Source organism: Sus scrofa, chromosome 4 (assembly GCF_054392235.1).
Source record: "Sus scrofa isolate SSC_HxYL_T2T_F1_AM1 chromosome 4, Sscrofa_HxYL_maternal_Yorkshire_Landrace_v2.0, whole genome shotgun sequence".
Lineage (NCBI taxonomy): Eukaryota > Metazoa > Chordata > Mammalia > Artiodactyla > Suidae > Sus > Sus scrofa.
In genome coordinates this window covers 33,605,824-33,630,177 of record NC_139386.1, presented here as the reverse complement: position 1 = coordinate 33,630,177, position 24,354 = coordinate 33,605,824, and the positions used below count along the sequence as shown (strand labels likewise).

At 40.5% G+C, this 24,354-nt stretch overlaps 1 protein-coding gene across 50 annotated transcripts in view; it reads left to right on the top strand.

Annotated features, from left to right (window-relative positions):
- Positions 1–2,861: 2,861 nt before the first annotated feature.
- RIMS2 (regulating synaptic membrane exocytosis 2) overlaps positions 2,862–24,354 on the top strand; it is a 617,675-nt gene continuing 596,182 nt past the window's right edge. For 48 of the 50 annotated variants that reach the window (XM_085021919.1, XM_085021923.1, XM_085021931.1 and 45 more), the window contains exon 1: positions 2,862–4,011. In XM_085021919.1, coding sequence (XP_084878045.1) covers positions 3,836–4,011 — 176 coding nt within the window. In that variant the 5' untranslated portion in view covers positions 2,862–3,835. The remainder of the gene's footprint in view (positions 4,012–24,354) is intronic. The other 2 variants (XM_085021943.1, XM_085021938.1) reach the window with 1 other exon arrangement.

The following is a 24,354-nucleotide window of genomic DNA, read 5'->3' as shown; positions in this document are numbered from 1 at the left end:
GCTATGTCATTAGAAGAAAACAGTGCATGGCCCAGGGTGTGACTCTATTGTGAAGGAAGCCAAAATTGTCCAATTTGGACAACCACTTTTAAGTCCACATTTTTATGTACTCAAAATAACTATGCTATTTTAGCCTCAGGGTAGTCTGTTTCTACTTGGGTTGATAGTTGGCTGGGGAGTGGAGTTGGTGTTACTTCTTCAAATCTGGCTCAGAAATAGCTGAATAAGGTAGAGTGTTCCACCTTTTAGGGTATTTTAGTGAGTTAGGGTTTCCTAGGCTAAAGATATATATATATATATGTATATATATATATGTATATATATATATATATATTTACTGGTACTTGCCATGATTGGAAAGAAAAGTGCAGATGTTACTTAAAAACGTAACAGTTCAATTTTAGGTAAAAAAAAAAAAAAAAAAAACCTCAGATTCTCTAGAAGTGTTTTTTTGGTTTTCCACTTCCCAGTTTCTTCTCCATTATGATTTAATAAAATTTTTAAAAAAAATCTGGAGTTCCCGTCGTGGCGCAGTGGTTAACGAATCCGACTAGGAACCATGAGGTTGCGGGTTCGATCCCTGCCCTTGCTCAGTGGGTTAACGATCCGGCGTTGCCGTGAGCTGTGGTGTAGGTTGCAGACGCGGCTCGGATTCGGATTCCGCGTTGCTGTGGCTCTGGCGTAGGCCGGTGGCTACAGCTCCGATTCAACCCCTAGCCTGGGAACCTCCATATGCCGCGGGAGCGGCCCAAGAAATAGCAACAATAACAACAACAACAACAAAAAAAAAAGACAAAAAAAAATTTATTTATCTTTTTTGCTTTTTAGGGCTGTACCTGCGGCATATGGAGGTTCCCAGGCTAAGGGGCCAATCAAAGCTACAGCTGCCGGCCACAGCACAGCAATGCAGGATCTGAGCCACGTCTGTGATCTACACCACAGCTCACGGCAATGCCAGATCCTTAACCAACTGAGGGAGGCCAGGTCGAACCTGCAACCTCTTGGTTCCTAGTCGGATTCGTTTCTGCTGCACCACAACGGCAACTCCCTTTTCTTTTTTTTTTTTTTTTTTTTTTTAAATGCACATAGTGTAGTTCCCAACCTTTGCTACGTATTATCCACCACTTGAGTAATTTTCAAAATATACTCATGACCAGGGTCTTAACCCCAGAGACTGATTCATTCCATCTAGGGCTAGACAAATACAGGTGGTATTTTAAAAAAAGTGACCCAGGTAATTTTAATGTGCAGCCAGGGTTTCAAATTGGAGTAAAAATATCTAAGTTCTAGTTGCAGTGCTGCCATTTACTAGCTGGTTGATTTCAGTCCTCTATTTCCCATAGCGTGATGGAAGCTGGATTAGAGATTTATAAAAATTTTCTAACTCTGCAACAAAAGTACATAAATTGGGATTCATATGATCCATCAAATTAACTCCAAATAGATGAAAATGAATTATTTGGAGAGTTTGATTTAAAGCAGGTGAGTAATATAAATAAATAAAAGCAGTTAAGTAAACGTTTCCCTCCCAATTACAAGGCATGGGAGAAAAGAAACATAAGAAATTTATGCTTAGAAATCACAAGAGACTTTATCTTCAGCTCTCTTAAATTGGGAGCTAGTCAGATGGTACCTGGGGAACAGGGGGAGGAGGGAGGGAGTTTACTACACACCAAGAAGATAAATATATTACAAACCCCAAAGGCCTTACGCTACTCATCAGACCATAATCTGGCCTGGTACCAAACAGAACGAGTGTGGGAGGCAGGGTAGGGTTGTGTACATATACGTGTACCCCTGCCCCCAACCCTGTGTTTCACTGAGCATACAGAGATCAGGCAGAAAAAGGGGGTGATCCCTGGATACCTCCTCCAACTCTGCCCCTCCCAGCCAGCAACCTGTTCCACCCCACCCAGAAGGTTGTCAGGGCGGGGCTCAGTCCCACCAATAACACAAGGCAGCCACTGTCAGTCTCCAGGAGTTGTTTTTCTGTCCACTCTCAACAACTCTCATCTTGCCTATTCCGTCCCTAGGCTCTTTGAAAACCAGACTCTGACACTAATCTGACAAATTCTCTAGCCTAGGCCAGCCAATAAGGACCAAAGGGACCGAAGCCCTTGGACCAAGCACTGGTTTATCCTCACTCATCGGTTGATTCTTAGTCCTTTCGCCATCACACTCACAGCTTCTTGTCTCCTCATCCTCACACCTCTCCCCGACAAACTCTAACTCCCCCGAGCTCACCTCCCCACTTCTCAAAGCTCTCCTATGCCCTCAGCTCAATACCTCTCTGAGCATTCTTTGCTACCAGCTCCCGGTTTCCCAGAATTTCCTAATCCCACCCAGCGCCGGGTCCCAGGTCCTCGACAGCACCGGCGCTCCCCGCTCGAGCTTACACTCTCCCCCCTTCCAGAACCCCGCCCAAGACAGCTCGGGAGTCCCCGTACGCGCTCGCACACTTTCACCTCCAGCCCCGTGCGCACCTTTACAAAATCCTGGGAGCCCTCACTCCCGAATCACACCTGATCTTCGGACGCGACACGCCCAGACGCCAGGCCCCAGGCTCCTAGTCTTTTACCTCCCACCTGACCCACAGGGCGCCCCATCCACCTCAGCTCATACTCTTTCCCCACTCCCAGCTCCACTGCACCGGCTCACACGCTCATTCTCCACACCCCCGCCCTTGAAACTCCCTCTCCCTGCCTCTGCCTCGCTCACAGTCCCGCCCCCCACCCCCCGCGTCAAAGATCACTCGGGAGCGGTGGCCGCCGCCCGCGGGGCGTCCGCCGTACCCGGGCCTCAGCGGCCGGGAGGTGACGCGGCCCCCGCGGGAGGAGCTGGGGAGGCGGAGGGGCGGAGGAGGCGCGGGCGGCGGCACCGAGCGGCGGCGGCAGCAGCGGCGCAAGGAGCTGGCCCTCGGAGCGCGCTCCGCGGACCCAAGGGGCGCCGGCGGAGGGACCCCAACCGGGCGCGTGATGAGGAAGGACCGGCGTCCGACCCTGCTGCACCTCGGCGCTCGCTAGGATTCGGGCGTTGGCAGCCGCGGGGCCCTGGCCTCGGGACTCTCCGCCGCTAGCCCCGAGCATCCCTTCTCTGCTTTCGCTTCCCCGCTCTAGCCTGGAGGGGTCTCTGGCAGCTGTCCCCTGCCCCACAGCCCTCTCTCCGTTGTTTCTGGAGGGGGTCTCCCTCCGTGGCGCCGGGAGCCCTGTGACGCGTCAGCTGGCGGGACGGCTAAGCTGCTTCTCAGAAATTAGCTCTTGCTTCCTCACTCTCCTCTCGCTCCCGCCTCGGTACCCCTCCGGCTCGCAGGACACTGCCTCCGGGCGCTCCCGGCGAGTTCCCGGGACTCAGCCGGGGGGCCGGGTCGCAGCCACCCCTTTCTCCTCTCGGGCGGCGCGCGCACCCCTGCCCCGCCGCGGCCGGACACACTCGGGCCCCGGCCCGCGCGCCGCCCTCCCGCTCGCTCCCTCCAGTCACCCCACCCTTAGCCGTCCCCGCCACCTTACTCCACCACCCTCCCCCGCCGCTCCGCGCACTTGGCGTCCCGGCCCCCCGCTCTCTTTCCAAATCGCTCACTTGCCAGCCCTACGCCCCCGGGAAGAAGAAACGTTTCCCGGAGCGCACTCTTCAGCCCTCCCTACCCCGACGCTCGCCCTCCCCTCCCCCCGCTCTTTCTATCTTGGGGGAGGGGGGCTGTCGCCTCGGATTGAAGGCCATTGATTTGTATGTATTTGTCCCAGCGCCGGAGGCTGCCCCAGCCGCCCGCGCGGGTGCCGCCGCCGCCGCCAGTGGAGTTGCCTCCCTGCTTCCCTAGAGTGGTTGAGCTCCACCAAACATGTCGGCTCCTGTCGGGCCGCGGGGCCGCCCGGCTCCCAACCCGGCGGCCTCTCAGACGCCTCTGCAGCCTGAGATGCCGGACCTCAGCCACCTCACGGAGGAGGAGAGGAAAATCATCCTGGCCGTCATGGATCGGCAGAAGAAAGAAGAGGAGAAGGAGCAATCGGTGCTCAAGTAAGAACCTGGCTCCATCTTCCCGCCTCCCTCTCTGTCCTCCGCCCCCTCGGCCGCTGCCCTGCGGCCGCCTGCGCGCCCCGGATCGCCGCCCTCCCTCCCGCCGGCTGCGCCTGGGCCACGAGGGCTGCGGCCAGCGCCGGCCGCCGGGGTTGCTTTCTGGGTGTCGGAGCGCGGGGGTGTGTGCCGGGAGGGAAGGGCGCCGAGGCTGGCCGAAGTGAGGGTGGCGAGCCCTTGGGCGTTGTAATTCCCCCCGGCGTTCTTCCTGCCTTCCCCGCGGGCCATTTCGGCTCCGGGGTCCCGGCGGGGCTGGGGCTGAACTCAGGCTCAGTGCGTCCCTTCTCCATTCTCGCCGCCCCCGCGAGGAGACAGTGACTGGGGCAAGGAATCCAATATGGCGGTGCACAGGTGCTCCCCGGCCGGGACCCGGGCGAAGGAGCGCCGGCCGGGGATGAGGGCGCCGCTGGGGGCCCCTCGTCCCCGTCCCCCCAGCGCGGCTCTGCCCTCACCGCAGAGAAGAGCAGAGCTGCCGATGGTCGTCTCGGGCAGGAGGGCGGCGGTACGGCTAGGGGCCTAAGTTCTGTCGCGTCTCCGGTGGGTGTGCTGCCGCCGCCATCTTCCAGCCCCTCCCCCTCGGCGGGTTCTAACACCCCGCACTCTGCTGCTCTTCCTGTTTGCAACTAGTAAATCTGTTTCATCCTGAAGGGACTCCAGACTCTCCCATCACTGCGGTTTGGGTTGCTTCCTATCTTGTGAAGTCCTACTATTTGTGCTCATAGTCTAGGCAGTCGGGATTTTGCCGAGGGTGGGAGAACGAAACAGTTTAGCGTCTGTGTAACTTCAGCACCAGGGAACTGTCCAGACAGATATCTGTGGCTTTGAGACTCCTTTTCTTGTCAGTCTAGCAAAGAGATTTGTTTCTGTCGGTTTGCTTTTAAATGTTTTGTGATTATCTGATTTCTCAGTCACTGTGTGAAAGAGATTGTGCGAAGTTGTGTAACCTTTTCAATGTTTTTCCAACTCAACTCTTTCATTTTTGCTTGAAATGCATTACTCATTGACTTGTTCGGTTTATATGCCACAGTTCTTTTGCGTGTTATAAAATATGCTTTTCCTGTATTCTCCACAGAAGCACACAATTGAAAGTGTAGAGTTCCTTTGGGACGGAACTAATGCACCGACCTCTAATCACGTAAATTTTAAAAACAGGTTGTTGAATTCAGTATTCTTTAGCACTTAACAAAGACGCAATTCTCTGTCTATACGTACATATTTCCATATTTTAATGCAAAATACTACTTTAAATACTACAACAAAACTATAAAATATCTTTACATGTACAAAAAAATTACCAGTTCTCAAAAAATGTTGAAGGACTAAGAGAGCAAATGTGTTCCTAACATATTAACTGAAATAAGAATTGCTTCTTCAGAGCTAATTTCTGGGTTTGAGTACTTGTTTGAGAATGTGATTTATTAGAAGGCTTGGAAAATGAAAAATGATGAAGAGATTTACATAGCTTATTTCAACTAATGGAAAAATAAACCATTATTTTTAAAAGCTTTTTGAACATACACTTAACCTTACTTAAATTTGCTATTATACTAACAATGTCAGACTTGTCTCTCTTTAGTGATGGCCATTTAGTTCCATGTTAACATTTACTCTGAGAGGTGGTCATGGGCAGAGAGAAATTCAGGGTTCTTGTCTGCTGCCTTTTAACAACTATGTTTAAAAATAGTTTACTATGTAAAAAAATGAAACTATTGGATGAAAATATTTTTGCATGGTCTGTGATCATATTCATGTTAAGTATTCATACAAAGTGGAGTGTGCATACCCAAGGGCATTATAAGATGGTGTATTAGAGTACAGGAAGAAAATAATAAAAACTTTTTAGTGAGATATTTTTAGTGAGAGATGTGAGTAATCAAAACTGATTGTGACCACTACAGTATTCTCTCTTCTTAGGAGCCTGAGAAATTAAAAACTAATTATATTTAATCATTAGCAATTTCTTCAAAGCCCAGCTTATTCTGGAAGTCTTTTTTTTTGGTCTTTTTGCTTTTTCTAGGGCCGCTTCCTTGGCATATGGAAATTCCCAGGCTAGGGGTCTAATCGGAACCGTAGCCACCGGCCTACCTACGCCAGGGCCACAGTAATGCCAGATCAGAGCCGCATCTGCAACCACCACAGCTCACGGCAACGCCGGATCCTTAACCCACTGAGCAAGGCCAGGGATCGAACCCTCAACCTCATGGTTCCTAGTCGGATTTGTTAACCACTGCGCCACGATGGGAACTCCTGGAAGTCTTTAGTCATTATCAAGTAATACCATTTTATGTGTGAGTAAGATATTAGGATATTTGAAGCATTTTTATATCTCAATAGATCCTTCAATAGATCAGTAATTACTTTTTTAATACTTACATGAATTCCTTTAACAGTTTTAGTTTGGATAACTCAGCCTATCAGTTAAAATCTATAATGTCCTTTTACTGATAGCTTTTAAGCTTTGTCTTTTAAAACTGTAAACTTCTTGAGGGCAAGAATAAAAATGTACCCTCTTTGTAGTTTGCTTCTCCAATGAAAGAAGATGATGAGTAAAAATTTCCATGATCGATAAGGTAATAGTTTAGTTTAACATAGGTAAGCAGTTCTAATGTTTTTTAATAATTCAGTTTTAAAAAGTACTTTCCAAAGTCAATTTGTAAACTTCTTTATTTAATAAATACATACAGACAGTACAAAATTTCTTACCTATTTCCCCTAGCCAGAAGGAACTGCTGCTGCCAGCTTATTGTGTACTCTTCTAGAAATACTCTATGCAGAAGAGTAGATATGTGTGTATATTAGATATTGTGTGTATATAGATATGTATGTGTGTGCATGCACAAGTATGGATGTGTATGTGTTAAACACAATGTGTCCTCCAGTTTACTTTTAGGAGATCAGTTCCACACTGGTTAATATGTATCTGCCTAATACATTATTTTATTTTATTCTATTTTCTTTTCTTTTCTTTTATTTATTTTTTGTCTTTTTAGGGCTGCACCTGTGGCATATGGAGGTTCCCAGGCTAGGGGTCGAATTGGAGCTGTAGCTGCCAGCCTACACCACAGCCACAGCAATGAGGGATCCAAGCTGCATCTGCGACCTACACCACAGCTCATGGCAACACCAGATCCTTAACCCACTGAGTGAGCTCAGGAATGGAAACTGTGTCCTCATGGATGCTAGTCAGATTTGTTTTCACTGAGCCACTATATAAACTGCCTAATTTATTTTAATGGCTGCGTAATATCCCATTTTTTGAATGTTCTGTAATTTCTTTAATACTGTATTTTTAGATAGCCGTATTTTTAGATATTTTAGTTGATTCTGATTGCTTTGCCATTAGAAATAACACTGTGATAAATATATTTGTGCATATATAATTTCCCACATGTGTGAGTATATCTTTGGAATAAATTCCTAGAAATGGAATTATTTGGTTAAAAGGTCATAGTATATAATCTTTATATTTTTATAATATATAAAAAATAAATTTTAATAAATATCACCACATTAACTTTCATAGAGGAAATACGGATAGGTGATATGTACTAGAGAGATTTTCACACATCCTTGCTTACTCAGTATGTGATGGTCTTGCCAGTATTTTGAGGAAGAATATGCCATTCTCAATTTATTTCAGTTTTCTTATTATGAGTGAGGTTGAGAGCCTTTTATTTTTATTTAGGGCCTTTTGTATTTCTTTTTCTCTTGGTCATTTTTAGTGATTTGTAGAAACTCTTTGTCATTTGTTTTATCCCCTTGTTTATGCCTTTTTTTTTTACTAGTCAGAATTCAAAAAATGTATTTAAATTTATTACTTTTTGTTATATGGCTTTTTGCTTAAAATGAACTTCCTCATTCTAATATTTAAAATACTACATATTTTTTTCTTATAGTTAAAAGAAATTTTAAGAATATGGCATGTCAGATAAGTGATGCAATTAAATCATGAAGACTTTTAAATAAAAATCATTATTTTAAGAGCTCCCACTGTGGCTCAACGGAAATGAGTCTGACTAGCATCCATGAAGACGCAGATTTGATCCCTGGCCCCGCTCAGTAGATTAAGCATCCAGTGTTGCCATGAGCTGTGGTATAGGTAGCAGACATAGCTTGGACTCTGCGTTGCTCTGGCTGTGGTGTAGGCCGGCGGTTACAGCTCCAATTTGACCCCTAGCCTGGGAACCTCCATATGCCATGGGTGTGGCCCTAAAAAAACAAAAAAAACCAAAAAAAAATCATTATTTTACATGTGCATAACCATGGTTATTGCCAAAACTTGAAAATCTATAGATTTTTAAAGATTCAAAATGCATCCTAAAAAAATGATTGGCATTTTATGAGAAAGTAACTAATAAATTCTTTATATATATTCTATATTTTAAAGTAACTAGGACAATTAAGTAATATATTTTTGTTGACAATATATATCAATAAAAAATTGATTATGCAGTGTGATAGAGAGAGAGGTACTAGAGGCAAGTGTGATGGACCAGATAGATTTTGACTTGAAACATTAATAACTGTAAGGTCTTGCTTACATTATTAAACTTTGAGTCCATGTTTCCTTGTCTGTGTTATACCTACCTTGAAGGATTTTTAAGTTTCCTGGCACAAGTAGGTGTATAGTGAATAGTTGTTATTAACTGATTATAGACAGATGTCCTAAACTTTAATATTATAGTATTCCTGGGTGAAATTTCCCCCCTCTCTTTTTTTTGAGAGATTCTTTTCCTTGTCCCCTGGGAAGTCAAAATATGCTTTGAGGACTTTTAGGTGATTTCATTATTTGTCTGGAAGGCCAGGCATGAGGAGAGGAAAGGTGACAAATTGGAAGCAGTTTCCTCAGCAGAAGCCATCATTAGAGAGTCTAATAACTAAGGTGTAGCAGTGAAAAAAATACTGACAGTATGTTATTGGTTATTGGTAAGATTTTTGATTGTCCCAGATGAATATGAGGGAACTGACTTTTGGATATTACTTTGTTCTTAAATTTGCCTTGGTTAGTTTTTCACTCTATGAGTAAATCAAAATATGCATTTCCTTTCTTATTTATATTATATATGAGAACTCAGAGACTCTTAGGTTAATCTAATTCTGAAGCATAGTTGCACAGCTTTGAATGCTCATCTCCTTTCTTTCGCTCCTCAAATACATACAATTTTTGTATGCCTGTCTCTTTCTCATCCTCTGGCCTTAGCTTCAAATTTGTCTCCTTAGAGAGCTCTTTCCTGACATGCTTTCTTAAGTAGGTTCTCTCCTTTATTCATTCTTTTTTTTTTTTTTTGGTCTTTTTAGGGCTGTACCTCTGGCATATGGAAGTTCCCAGGCTAGGAGTCTAATCACAGGTGCTCCTGCCAGCCTAAACCACAGCCACAGCAAAGTGGGATCCGAGCCATGTCTGTGACCTACACCACAGCTCACGGCAATGCTGGATCCTTAACCCACTGAGTAAGGCCAGGGATTGAATCTCCCTGGATACTAGTTGGATTCATTTCTACTAAGCCATGATGCGAACTCCTCCTGTATTTATTCTTTATTATTTTTCCAGTTATGTTTATTAAAGTTTACAAGTTCTTTGTTTATTGTCTGACTATTCTGCTAGATTATATACTCCCAGAGAGCAGACACCATGTTTGTTTTGTTTATCATTTTAGCATTAGCTGCTACTCTAACACAATGCCCTATACACTGTAGTATTCAGCAGTGTTAATGGTGTGAATGAATGACACATTGGGAATTAAATACTTATTTAGAAATTAAATGTCCATTTAAATAGTACTTATTTTCAAGGTAAAATTCCATGATCTAAAAGAAAAACTTTTGCCTAGGTAGCAGTGACCCTGTTTCTGAAATCAAATGTAATATTTTAAGTATATGTCCAATTTTACTTATTTTACTGGAAAAAAACAGTATTTTTGTATGATTGCAATTCATCTTCTTTTGGACTAAGAGCATATTTTTTTTTGATTAGAAACCAGAAGAATATTGTGATATATCATTTTTTCACTTAAGGAATATTGCAAATTAGATATTTTGCAGAATTTCTTGGTGGCCTAGTGGTTAAGGATCCCATGTTGTAGCGCTGTAGTTCTGGTTTGATTCCCTGATCAGGGAACTTCCACATGCTGTGGACATGGCCAAAATTTTATTTTTTGCTTTAAAAATTATTTGCTTTTCAAAATTAATCAGTTTAAAACTATTATTTACTTTTAAACCATTTGCAAATTTCCAGAGTGTGTAGCAGAGCTGAATGGTAAGGAATGACAGAATATGTTGGATAGAAATAATTCATTTCCTGCAGAAACAGGCAGTCTAAGCCCAACTATAATCATATGAACACATAAAAATGTAAAGTATTATGAAAAAACATGGTAAAGATGTTTTTAGTATATTATAACCATAGTAAAAAAATGTTGGACTAATCTAGTGAGTAGTCTGTTGTCTCTTTGGTATTGTTTGAAGACGTCTTAAAGTTTATCCTTTAAAAGTCTCTAGAAATTTCACTCCTATATATTAGATATTAGAGGCTGGAGATACTTTTATATTCTCTAGTCATCAAGGAAATTCAGATATCTCTGGGTGTTAAAACCCATTTTATCCATTATCAGCTATATAGTAAGGAACTCACTATAAGAACTGTGACAAACCAGAATAAAATATTGCATATTATGTGCTAGGAGACCACCCGGGCACAGTATATTATGGATATAGTCATACAAGAGGAGCATGTGATCCATTTTTAGGGAGTTGACCTATAGGCTGAGTCTCAAAGAATGAGTAGATAAGAGCTGGGCAGAGGAGAATATTCCAAACAACTACTAAAAAAAACTCCCATGTCTCTCTCCCCCCAAACCTTTTATTTGTCAAAGAGAGGCTGGGAAAGGTCAAGAAACTCACTTCAAGTGGTTCAGGTGGTCTGGGGCATAGGGTTTAAATAGACTTGAATCAATATAGGAGACTGGAGAGATGACAAGGGTCAGAGTTTGAAAGATTTTATGTGCTATTCTTTAGATTTGGATTTAATCCTGAAGGCAGTAGGGAGTCTGGGAGGGATTTTAAGCAGCAGCACAATATAATCATATTTTGTTGCAAAAAACCCCCTATTCTTACAAGTATAATGGGTTGATGAGAATATGTAATACTAGAAACAAGAGCAGTAGTTAGGAGACTCTACTACCAGGTAATAAATGATGAAGATATGAAATAAGTCAGACATGGTGGAGGTAGAGAGGCAGGACAGATTTTGAAAAATTTAGGAGCCAAATGGTCAAGCTTTGACAACGTGTGTCTAAAGGGTGAGTAATCTCTTATGATTCCTCACTTGCTCAACTGTCTGCTGGTTGTCACTCTCTAAATCTGTCTAGTTTCAGGACCAGTGTTCTCTTGAGAGGGCGGTGGGGAAGTGGCTTCTTTTATTATTTTAGTTATTCTAAAGAGTTTATAATATGAATGTATTAGAAGTGACCACAACTTGGGATATAGTGAGGGCAGTAGTAACAAGGGCAAAAAGGGAGGAAGGAGAGAAGGCAAAGAGAAAAGTCAGGACTATTCAAATCCATTCATAATTGGAAGGGACTCTACTAAATATCTTACTTTATAAAACTTTTTTCTACTGGGTATATTAATACCATGTAATCTTTCCAAAGCTCCAAGTCTATCTTCCTTTTATTGAACATTCCTTCCTTCCATGCACAATTTAGTCTCAATGAATTTCTCACCATCTGGTTTTGTTTCAGTCTTTAGGTATTTAAAAATATTACAAAATCTTTATTATATATGTTAGATTTAACTAGGACAAATTTCCTTTTTTGTATATATTTCTACATCACTTCTAAGGAAATTCTGGAATATGAGTGTATTTTAGGAAAATATAGAGAGATTAGCCACGGAAATGACATGTTGCAGTTGATGAAGACTCTGTTCCTCTTTATATGAGCTTACTCAATTATTGGAGAATTTCAAAAAATGTTTTATTGTGAAAGAGAGATAAATTTTGTTGGATTTTTTTTTTGTCTTTTGTCTTTTCAGGGCCATACTTGTGGCATATCGAGGTTCCCAGGCTAGGGTCCACCAGGAGCTACAGCTGCTGACTTACGCCACAGCTGCAGCAACTCGAGATCCAAGCCATGTCTGTGACCTACACCACAGCTCATGGCAATGCCAGATCCTTAACCCACTGAGTGAGGGCAGGGATCAAACCCGCATCCTCATGGATGCTAGTTGAGTTCGTTAACCACCGAGCTACGACGGGAACTCCCAATTTTGTTGGATTTTTTTGATGGGGAGTTCTAGAAGTAGGATTAGAGGTAGGGTTATAGAAAAGGAAAAGCTGAGGACAGATTTAGACCAGAAGTGATATTGTTTCACCTACTTTCTCTCTAGAATTGTTACCAAAGAAATGGTAGGCAACTAGATAGTATAAATTGGGCTAAGAATATACCACTTTTGTAGTTTATATATTATGAACATTATTATATCTATATACACATCAAAAAGCTCTAATTTGTATTTTCCGTAGTACATAGTGCTAGCTAAATGCCTTTTTAAGGCATTTAGAATTAAGAATTTAATAGAGTTTATACTTTATAAACATTTAATATTTTTATGTAACACACGTAATTTTAGGTTCTGCTAAACACAGGTTCTGGACCTTTAGGCATAGAAGGAAGATGGAATTCTCTGGGGGTTCAGCATTTTTTTCTTCTAGCAAAGCTCACATTTAGCTGGAAAGAAAACACTTAGTTTGATGTATCCCACAGCTAGGCTTCTGGGATGCTAAAACTAGGAAAAAAGGATACACCAAACAATATAGTAGATAAGTAGAATCCCTACAATGTTTATTGGTAGTTGATGCTTTGGTATTGTTCAGTTGACAGAAGGAGATGATGCTCATATCCATCTTGTTTTGTTAGCATATGAAGTGTCTCTTAAAATTATTGTAGTGGTTTGCTTCTCAGATACATACATGAAGAATCTGTTTCATCCCATATCACATCACTCATAATTCTTTTGACCAAAAACTGAAATAATTAATTGTTTTTATTGGCTGCACCCTTGGCATGCCTAAGCTCTGAACCCATGCCATGGCAGTGACCTGAGCCACTGCAGTGACAATGCCAGATACTTAACCAGCTGAGCCATATGGAAACTCCAAATTAATGTTTGTATTAGCACACATTTTTTTTTCCTGTTAAAAATGAATTTTGTGGGGAGTTCCCTAGGGGCCTGGTGGGTTTAAGGGGATCTGATGTTGTCACTGCTGTGCCTTGGGTCGCTACTGTGGCATGGGTTCAGCCCCTGGTCTGGGAACGTCTGCATGCTGCATGGCAAAAAAAAAAAAAAAAAGAATTTTATGGTAGAGGTAGCTAGGTGTTCATCCAAGATTTATATTCCTCTTTCATATAGTTGTTACTATGCAGCTGCTGTCTAGCCCTGGACTACCTTTTCCAGCTCTTCTTATGTTTAGGTAGGTTCATATAATTGGGTTCTGGCTGATGGCTCTTCCCCGGTCCTATTAGAGTTTACATGAATAAGAGATTCACTTCTGTGTTAAGTCACTGTGATCTTGGGGGTATATCTATTACTGTGACTAACATCACCTTATCTAACACAAATTCTCTTATTATTACTTGTTATTTATTTAACTTTGGAAAAATTTTAACATACCTGCTCTAGTTGAATCCAGAAGTACTTCTATGGTGCTGAATTCCAGTATAGGCTGATCTCTCTTCAATGATTGTCTGGTCTAAGCCAACCTAAGTGTTAACTCAGTCATAGGATTCTTGAATATAGAATTTATCAGAAAGTGTCTTTTCCATCTGCTTGGTGACTACTGGGCTGTATCCCAATTGGTGATTTGTTGTTGATGGTTCCATAAACTACATAATGTTGTATCTTGACAGAGACACTTGTGCTGGAAGCTAATATAGCATATAGACTTGAGACAGAAAAATTCACCATGTATAGATCCATTTTAGAAGAAATTGAAGCCTCATGTTAGAAGCTTTGCAGGTTAAAGGCTAATGGTTAAACTCTATCTCCAAACTAAAGGTTAGGAATGAATTTTATAAGACCAGGGGAAATATAGTTGAATGTTGTGGTACTTTATCACTACATGTTACATATTTTTCCATTCACCCTTCCAGATCTACTCTACTTTTTTCCCCAACTTTGCTGTGTACTATAGGAGGCTGACCTCTGTGGATTGCACCAGCAGGCTCCCTTGTTCTCTGACCTCCAGTTGGGTTCTGTCGATGTGAGACTTTGGCAGATTGGATGGAAGGAGAATGAGGTCAGGTTAGTTGTTCCCAGGCTTCCTCCATACCAGTCTGGTGGCCCTCTTAGTATAGCTATTTTCTTTTGATTCTGGAAATTGCTTTCCATTGTTGCTAGCCCTTGTTCTGTACCGCCCTTTGTTGGTTTCCTTAAACCCAGCCCACACCTTTGTAAAACAGTCTCTTTATTAAACTCTCCTTAGTTACTCAGTTTGAATATGCCATCTGTTTCCTGACAGGACTCAGACTGATACACTGTAGTTAAGTAAAATTTATTGGGATTATGAATGTGAATGGATCATGACTAGGTATTCACAACTCACTTCCTTCTGCATAACCGCAGTAATTTTTTTTACAATTCCCCATCTGTGTCATGTTCTTTAACTCTTTGATTATGTACTTCCTCTTGCTCTTTACCTGATATGCTGTTTTGTGCCCAGCTCCACTACTGTGAAGATACGTCTTTGATGCATTTCCACCAGTTGTGTTTGTCCTTTCAATTTCCATAGCATTTTGTAAATAATTACTTTATAATGTTTCTGATATTCAATATTAGTTACTAATCTCCCTGCTTTTCTTAGTATAAGTGGTTTCTTTGACGTCATGGACCAAGTTTTAATCATCTTTTTATGCTCAGGGTAGTACCAGGCACATAATTGTCGGTCAATAAACATTTGTTAATAAAACCTGTTGGTAATAGGAGTCATTCTAATTTCCTTCCTCTTCCTCAGCCCTCATATATAATCAGTTACCAAATCCTGTCATTATTATCTCCCAGTTATCTTTGAAATCTGTCTCTTTCTATCTTCATTGTCACTGCATTGTTTCATGCCTTTATTATATTTTCCTTAATTATTCATTTCTAAATAGGGATGTTTACTTCAGATTCACTTCCCCTAATCCACCCTCTGTAATAGTACAGCACTAATCACAAATCTATCTTAATATCCTAAAGATTCTTTAGTGTTTCCCCATTGCATTTATGACATAGTCTAAACTTCTGAGTATGTCATAGAGGTCCCTTTGTGATGTTTTCTCAATCTTTATATCCAATATCCTGGTAGTCTCTTATGAGCACTACCTGTTTTGATTGTATCAAACTATTAAGTGAAATATTTATTTATTTATTTATTTATTTAATCGTCTGTCTGTAGTTTAGCATATACTGTTCTCTTTGACTGGAAAGCCCTTACCACTTTTCTCTGGCAAAGTCGTACTATTTCTTAACTGAGATTCATCTTAGGTTTCTAGCCTTTTGAAAACTGGGTTATTTAGGTGACTCTTCTTTGTGCTCTCATAACTCTTATTATATACTTCTGTTATAACTCTTATAAATTAATACTCAATAGGCAACATTTATTGAATCCTTACTATGCTTTTACTGTGCTATATTGTATATATCTGATTCAGCCACTACAACAGCCTTATGAGATAGTTATTATTTTCCTCAGTTTTACAGATGACACAAAAATGAAGACTCAAATTACATGCTCAAGAGTTTGCAGGAGGCGGCCAAGATTTAAATTTAAGCAGTTGTATTCCAGAAACTTGCACTCTTAATAACCACACTTTATTATGTTATTGTTGACTTCTTCCTCTTTTCTAACAGATCGTAGAGAAAGGACAGTGTTCCCAGTGGTTGGTATACTGTAAGTGGATATAAATGTTTTTTGTTTCTTTTTTTGGTCTTTTTAGCACTGCACCCTTGGCATATGGACGTTCCCAGTGAGGGGTCAAATCGGAGCTGTCACCACCGGCCTATGCCACAGCCACAGCAACGCCGGATCTGAACTACTTCTGGAACCTACACCACAGCTCACGGCAATGCCAGAGCCTGAAGCCACTGAGCGAGGCCAGGGAGCAAACCCGTGTCCTCATGCATACTAGTTGGGTTTGAGTGGAAGCAAATTTGACTAGTATCCATGAGGATGCAGGTTCATGGACATTTTAAAAATAAAATACATATTGAGCTACTCTTATTTTTAAAAATGTATTTTGTATTCAGGGACACAAATTCTAGAATCATATCTCTGAAATAATATTTTACAATATACTCTTCCATAGATTTAAAATATTTTATTGCCTTCAAATTACTGCCAATCTACTCTTTGCTTTTCATTTATTTAATAGTTTCCTCTTGAATTAAAATATTGGTCTAACTGGAAGTGGGGTTGGGATGGGGACAAGCAGTACTAATTATTCTTGTTTCTGTATCTAAAAACCCTTTAAGTGCTTTTCCTAAGTAGTCATTTTAGTTAATAATTGGATTTATTTTTATAGATCGAGGAATAAATAATTTTGGCATGTGATTAACATAGTGAAGAGTTCTTGAAGGCTTTCCAGATGCAGCATTTTCATTATCTGATGGTCATTGTAGAAGACTTAGTATAAACTTTATATTGAAGCATGAGTAAATAAAGATTTAGATTTAACCTTTTGACAAGAAAATGGTTTTTCTTGGCATGCTTGATTGAAGAGCCATTTCTTATCTCACATTAAGTATACTTTCATGTGTTATTTTTCTTTCTTGTAATTTTTAGCCAAGAAGTCTGATTTAATAAAAAGATATAGTAAGGATCCAGTGTTGCCGTGAGCTGTGGTGTAGGTCGCAGATTTGGCTCCGATTAGACCCCTAGCCTGGGAACCTCCATATACCATGGGTGCGGCCCTAAAAAGTCAGAAAAAAGAAAAGAAAAGAGAAAAGTTATAGTATATATTAGGATTTAAATTTTATGTCAGTGTTTAAAATATAATCAATTGTTTTAACTTTGGTATATAAAACATTAAAGGTAGCTATGAAATAGCTAGGAAAAGAATATAGTTCAGGGTTGTCTTTCAAAATTACTAACACAAATTCATGTTGCAGCATATAGTTTTTTATGCACTGGGGTACACTAGCTATCAGAATCCAATCTTGCGACAGAAACTACAGTAATAATTTGAACAGGGGCATTTTAATATAAAGGATTATTAACTCATAGCAGAGAGCAACCTCCCTTTTTTAGAGCTGAGGCTGAGAATTCATGGAAGGAATACACTTGGAAGAGGCCTCTTTTCCAATGGTTAAGACTGCAATTCAGCTTTTGTTGGAAGGTGTACACTGTCTTTTTGAGCTGCCACAGGCTGGGGCAGGCAAGCAAGGAATCATCTGTGATGGTGTGGTGAGGCTTGTTGAGAAGCTGGCTGGAGTGCTCAGGAAACTCACTGGGAAGACCTATCTGGGTGTTCTCCAGACTCGTTGGGATATTGCCTGTTGGGATGCTGCTAACATTTCTAGAAAGATGCCTGCTGGGGTACTGGTGAAATGTACTATGAAGGTTAGTGCCACTGGGTATCCTGTAAGCTCCTGTCAGGCATGCATCATAGTAAAAACAGCAAAACACCCAGAACCAGAAAGAGAAACCTCTTCTTCCTTTTGCTCTGGCTCCCTCTACTGACGAAACTTAACACTGTGCCCACTGCTAAGGGAGAAATGATTGCAGAGTCCAGATCCAGTTATCACCAAGCTGGGCAGAGAAGGGTAGATTTGGAGCTGAGAGGCAGTACACTTATAAATTTACAGTAGACTTTGATATCTCCAAATATCATAAGCTTAAAAATAATATAGGTTTTTAAAAATTTTTCATGCTATATGATTTTTCTGGGTCATTTGTGTCTTTTTTTTTTTTTTTTTGTAATTAAAGTATAGTTGATTTACAGTGTTGTGCCAATTTTTGCTGTATGGCAAAACGACCCAGTCATACATATATATACATTCCCTGTCATATTATCTTCCATCTTGGTCTGTCCACAGAGACTGGATATAGTTACTTGTGCTATGCAGCAGGATCTCATTGCTTATGCATTCTAAATGTGAGAGTTTGCATCTACTAACCTATTTGGGGTCTTTGTGTTGTTCTGGGACACAAGGTGATGGAGAAGCTCTCAGAAGCATTGAGAACAGATGAAGAGGGAGACTGGTGAATCACGAGTTGTCTCTTAACTATTTTGCAGAACAGATACTGACTCACAGACTTTGAAAAACTTACGGTTTCCAAAGGAGACAGTTTGGGGGGTGGGGGGATGTGCTTGGGGTGTGGGATGGAAATACTATAAAACTGGATTGTGATGATCATTGTACAGCTATAAATGTAATAAATTCATTTAGTAATTAAAAAAAAAGTTGCCTCAAAATTTCCTTTCAGATAAATGTATATAACTTCTGCTTGCATTTTACTCACCATAGCCAGTTACATGACATGTCTAACTCAGAGTAAAAAAGAACAATCCTACCATGGATAGAGGGAGAATCAGAAATATTTATTGAAAAATACCACTACCACAAGATTGATAGGATTGATATTAGAAACTTTGTCAGTGCCTGGGATAATTTTTTGTATGATTTTTATTTTTTTCCATTATATCTGGTTTACAATGTTCTCTCAGTTTTCTGCTGTACAACAAGGTGACCCAGTCACACATACTTATATACATTCTTTTTTCTCACATTATCATTTTCCTTCATAAGTGACTAGATATAGTTCCCAGTGCTATACAGCAGGATCTCATTGCTTATTCATTCCAAAGGCAATAGTCTGCATCTATTAACCCCAAGCTCCCAATCCATCCTGCTCCCTTCCTCTCCCCCTTTGCAACCACGAGTCTGTTCTCCAAGTCTATGATTTTCTTTTCTGTGGAAAGGTTCATTTGTGCCATATATTAGATTCCAGATATAAGTGATATCATATGGTATTTGTCTTTCTCTTTCTGACTTACTTCACTTAATATGAGAGTCCCTAGTTCCATCCATGTTGCTGCAAATGGGATTATCGTGTTCTTTTTTATGGCTGGGTAGTATTCCATTGTGTATATATAACACATCTTCTTAATCCATTCACCTGTTGATGGACATTTAGGTTGTTTCCATGTCTTGGCTATTGTGAATAGTGCTGCAGTGAACATGCAGATAGATGCATGTGTCTTTTTCAAGGAAAATTTTGTCTGGATACATGCCCAAGAGTGGGATTGCTGGGTCAGTTGTTCTATTTGCTTTGTAGTTTTATGAATTTTAGTGAAAAATAATGTCAACATAAGAATTGGTGGTGCTCTTAACTTCTGGGTCAGTGAGCTCAAATCTGACAGTGAGCTTATTCATTTGTGTAAAACAGGGAGGCTGAAACAGATTTAAGCAGCAGGAAATATTTTTTGAAGATTAGGTACAAGCAGGCTTTATTTTTAACTTTTTGTGTTAAAAACTTCATATTAACTTGTGCTTATGTGATACTACATGAAATATGACATGTATTTTTATGCAAAGAAAGTTTTTTTCACTTATAGTCAGTCTTAGGGAATAAAAAACAAGATTTAGCTATCTGAATTAGAGTCCTGGCTCCATCATTTACAAGGTATGTTATCTTAAAGAAGTCACTAAAGCTCCCTAAACTCTGTAAGTGGAAATTGAAAACACAGGTCCAAAATCCCTTAACCGAAACTTGTGGTGCCAGATGTGTTTTAGAATTGAGATAACGTGGATTTTAGAAATGTAAAAGTACATATACCATATAAATGTGTAACTCTTAGCAGTGTCAGGACAGCAGTCCCTAAGCAAACACATTTATGTTTCTCCAATAAAACATGAATATTTGCAAGTGGGTTAAATAAAGATGATATATAGCTTCATGCTAGTTCAGATCAGGAATTTTGACCCAAACTTACTAAAAAAGTTCTGTTTTCAGAGCTTTTGGATTTTGAAATCATGGGTAAGAAATCATAGCATCAAAGTGCTACTGTAAATTAAAATACCTGTGAGCTAAAAATTACTATAACCTGTTAATTGTCATAATCACTGGCCATTGATGTTATCATTACCACCACCATTTAAAATAATGTTTGGGGAGTTCCCATCCTGGTGCAGTGGTTGACGAATCCGACTAGGAACTATGAGGTTGCGGGTTCGGTCCCTGCCCTTGCTCAGTAGGTTGATGATCTGGCGTTGCAGACCTGGCTCGGATACCAAGTTGCTGTGGCTCTGGCGTAGGCCGGCGGCTATGGCTCCGATTCGACCCCTAGCCTGGGAACCTCCATGTGCCGCGGGAGCGGCCCAAGAAATAGCAAAAAAGACCAAAAAAAAAAAAAAATAATAATAATAATGTTTGAAGGAAAGAATTGCAAGTTAAATTTTGCTGCTGTAAGCTCACTTGAATAGATAATATTGGGGTCTTTATTGATCCCAGATCATATGAATTTTTATCTAAAGCTGTTTAAACATTACCATTGCCAAAAAGAACTTTATACATGAAAACTCTGATCATGTAACTCTTTTGCTTAAAATATCAGTGTCTTGGCCAATAGGGACCTTGTGTATAGCACAGAGAATTCTACCCAGTATTCTGTGATAATCAATGGGGGAAAAGAATCTGAGAGAGAATAGATATGTGTATATGTATGACTGGGTCACTTTGTTATACAGCAGAAATTATCACAACCTTGTAAATTAACTATACTTCAGTAAAACTTAAAAAAAGAGTGTCTTGCCATTACTAGTCTTTAACTGGAAGCCCTCCTCTGAACCATGGAACATACAAAATAATGAGTTATTATTTTCTCACTTCTCCCAGGGATGGATATATAACTAGTATCATTCTAGATACGTAAGAGATAAATTAATTTATAATATACAATGGATACTTTAGGACTTAAGAGTTTAATTCTCTTCCATAACTCTGGTTGACAAGTCTGGTAAAAGCACACAATTCTTAGCATAGCAAACAAGGTCCATCGTGATCTGTCTCCTTTTTATTTACTGTTTGCAGGTATGTTTTCTCTGCTTCCACAATGTATTTTCACTAAATAGTTACACTCCTTTTCTTAGTGCTTCCTAACCTTTCTGATGTCATGGCACACATAAAAAATGATAATAGAGATATATATCTTATTGGGATAAGCAGGAAAAGATTTAGAGATGTCTGTGGGACTTCATAAAAAATAAATTACATTTTCTGTTGTATAATTATAAGGAAAACAATGCAGGTTCTTAAGGGAGGTAGTAAATGTTGAATAATAAAAAACTTTTAGATAACATCTTTTCAGTGTCTAAAATGAGTCACTTAGCTGGCTATGAGCATAACTTTTAAAATCAGGCATATTTACTTATTTTTGAAACAGATACACATGATTCTTAATCAAGACTGTTTAGTGATGATCTCTTCAAATTCATGTGGACCCCCATTGACAAGAAACTGTATTCAAGCAGTTGGTAGCAAATTGCAGGAAATAACTTATTTATTTATTTTTGATTGATGGAGACTCCTTTTATGGTGTTAGCCTGAATTTTGAAAATTCATCCTCTTTAAATTTTACTTTAATATTGGTAACATTCTTCAGCTGTTCTTCCTTTTTTTTCATTGACAAGTATAGTATTGAGATTTTTTTCTGATAATGTGAATGGATTTCAAATCCAATCGAACTTTTAAAAATATAAATTATTTAGCAATGCTGACATTCTCCTTTCAGCATATAATACTAGCCTTCATTTACTCATAGTGTAAAACATTGACTATCACTGTTGAGTCATTTTAAAAACATTTTTATGAAGTTGAACTACTGCTTTTTTTTTTTTTTTTTCTTTTTCTTTTTAGGACTGAACTTGTGGCATATGGAAGTTCCCAGGCTAGGAGTGAAATCATAGCTGTAGTTGCCAGCCTACACCACAGCCACAGTAACAAGGAATCTGAGCTGTGTCTGTGACCTACACCACAGTGCACAGCAGCACTGGATCCTTAACCCACTGAGTGGGACCAGGGATTGAACCCACATCCTTATGGATACTAGTTTGGTTTTTAACCCGCTGAGCCACAATGGGAACTTCCTGAATTATTGCTTTGAATCTATAAACTTTGAAGTACTCATTTTTATACTTTCGCATTGTTCATGGAAATTTTTGATGAGTTAATTTAGAAGGTGTTTGAAACTGTCACTTAAGCCATTTTTTGAAGGCAGTTGTCAACCTTCAACAAATCTGTAAATTGAAAATCAGTCACAATGTCAATGCTTATTTATAACCCATAGACTTTATTTGTTTTTGTCTTTGTTTTGTCTTTTTAGGGCTGCACCAGTGGCATATGGAGGTTCCCAGGCTAGGGGTCTAATCGGACCTGTAGCCAATGGCCTACACCATAGCCTCAGCAACGCCAGATCCAAGCTGCGTCTGTGACCTACACCACAGCTCACAGCAATGCCGGATCCTTGACCTGCTGAGTGAGGCCAGGGATCGAACCTGCAACCTCATGGTTCCTAGTCGGATTTGTTTCCGCTGTGCCACGATGGGAACTCCTAACCCATAGACTTGAAAGTACAAGCTTTCCCTTTGAATAGACAACACACCTTGGTATGAACAGCAGAGAGTTGTATCTGAGAAGATCCAGTAGGAAGGCCGGGGAAAAGTGCTGCATGGGGCCACTTTTACAAAGCTGTGTATATTTTGTACTCTTTGAAAGCATTTAGAGTTCTTTTGTGGCACAGTGGGTTAAGGATCTGGTTTTGTCATTGCAGTGGCTTGGGTTGTTGCTGTGGTGTGGGTTTGATCCCTGGCCTAGGAACTTTCACATGCTGGAGGTGCAGCCAAAAAAAAAAAAAAAAATTTAGAAAATATAAGTATCCTCCTGTATGTGTTTAAGTTTGCATGTAAAATTTTCCAGTATAGCATGAAACATAGAAAATCTAAGATAATGATTGTTTTTAGCTTAGGTATTGTTGACAGAAAAAAAAAAAAAACAAACGCACAATCTAAAAGTTGAGAATTTTATTATATGGACTTGCTAAGGACTTAAGCCTGGGAAGCAGCCTCTCAGATAGCCCTGAGGAATTGCTCTGAAGAGTTAAGGAAGAAACCAGGATAACTAGGAGTTTGCGCAGGAAAAACCAGGTAGTTGGAACATGAAAAGATTACTGTTAGTTAAATAAAAATAGACATTTCAAGATAATGAATTTAGCACTTTTTTACGTATGGGAAGATGCAAGAGTCTGGGCTCATTGAAATCATTCTTTTGATATGCACCTCAGCTATTTAGGGCCATTATCTTGCTCTTCTCCATCCGGAATCCCCTCATGTTGCAGTTATGGCTGCAGTGGCTGCTGACTTGGTGGCCTCAACAACCGAGAACACTTCCCCACCCCCAAGGACACTGCCCCGCCCCCGCAATATTTATTTTTTTGGTTGCCCCACTGCATGTGGAGCTTCCTGGCTGGGGATTAGATCTGAGCTGCAACTTCGAACTAAGCCACAGCTGCAGCAATGCCGGATCCTTAACTCACTGTGCTGGGCCAGGGATCCAGCTCATGTCCCAGTGCTTCTAAGATGCTGCTGATCCCATTGTGCCTCAGTGGGAGCTGTCTTTCTTTTTCTTCTTTTCTTTTTGGTCTTTTTTGTCTGTTTAGGTCTGCACCCGTGGCATATGGAGGTTCCCAGGCTAGGTGTCCAGATGGAGCTGTAGCTGCCTGCCTACACCATAGCCACAGCTACATGGGATCCGAGCCGTGTCTGCAACCTATACCACATCTCACGGCAATGCCGCCAGATCCTTAACCCATTGAGTGAGGCCAAGGATCAAAGCTGCGTCCTCATGGATGCTAATTGGTTTCGTTAACCGCTGAGCCATGATGGGAACTCCATCATTCTTCTTTTAAATAAATGTGTTTTGATTGTCTGCTCTATAACAGCCACTTATTTAGGATATAGAAAAGAGTAGAACATATTCTCTACTCTTGAAGTGCTCATAGTCTAGTAGGCATGTAAGAAAATAATTAAAATACATGATACATGTTTTGAGCCAAAAAGGAGAAAGGGGTGAGTATAAGAATATAGAAGGATTTAGAGGAAAGGCTTTATAACCAAAGATAACATTCAAACAGGCTTTGCAGGAAAATCAGTATGTAGAGGAGAAGGGCATTCTAGGTATGTGCAGAGCACAGACTGTGAAGGAACATGTGTTTGGGGAATGGCCAGTATTCCCATATTTCTCGGTGCATGGAA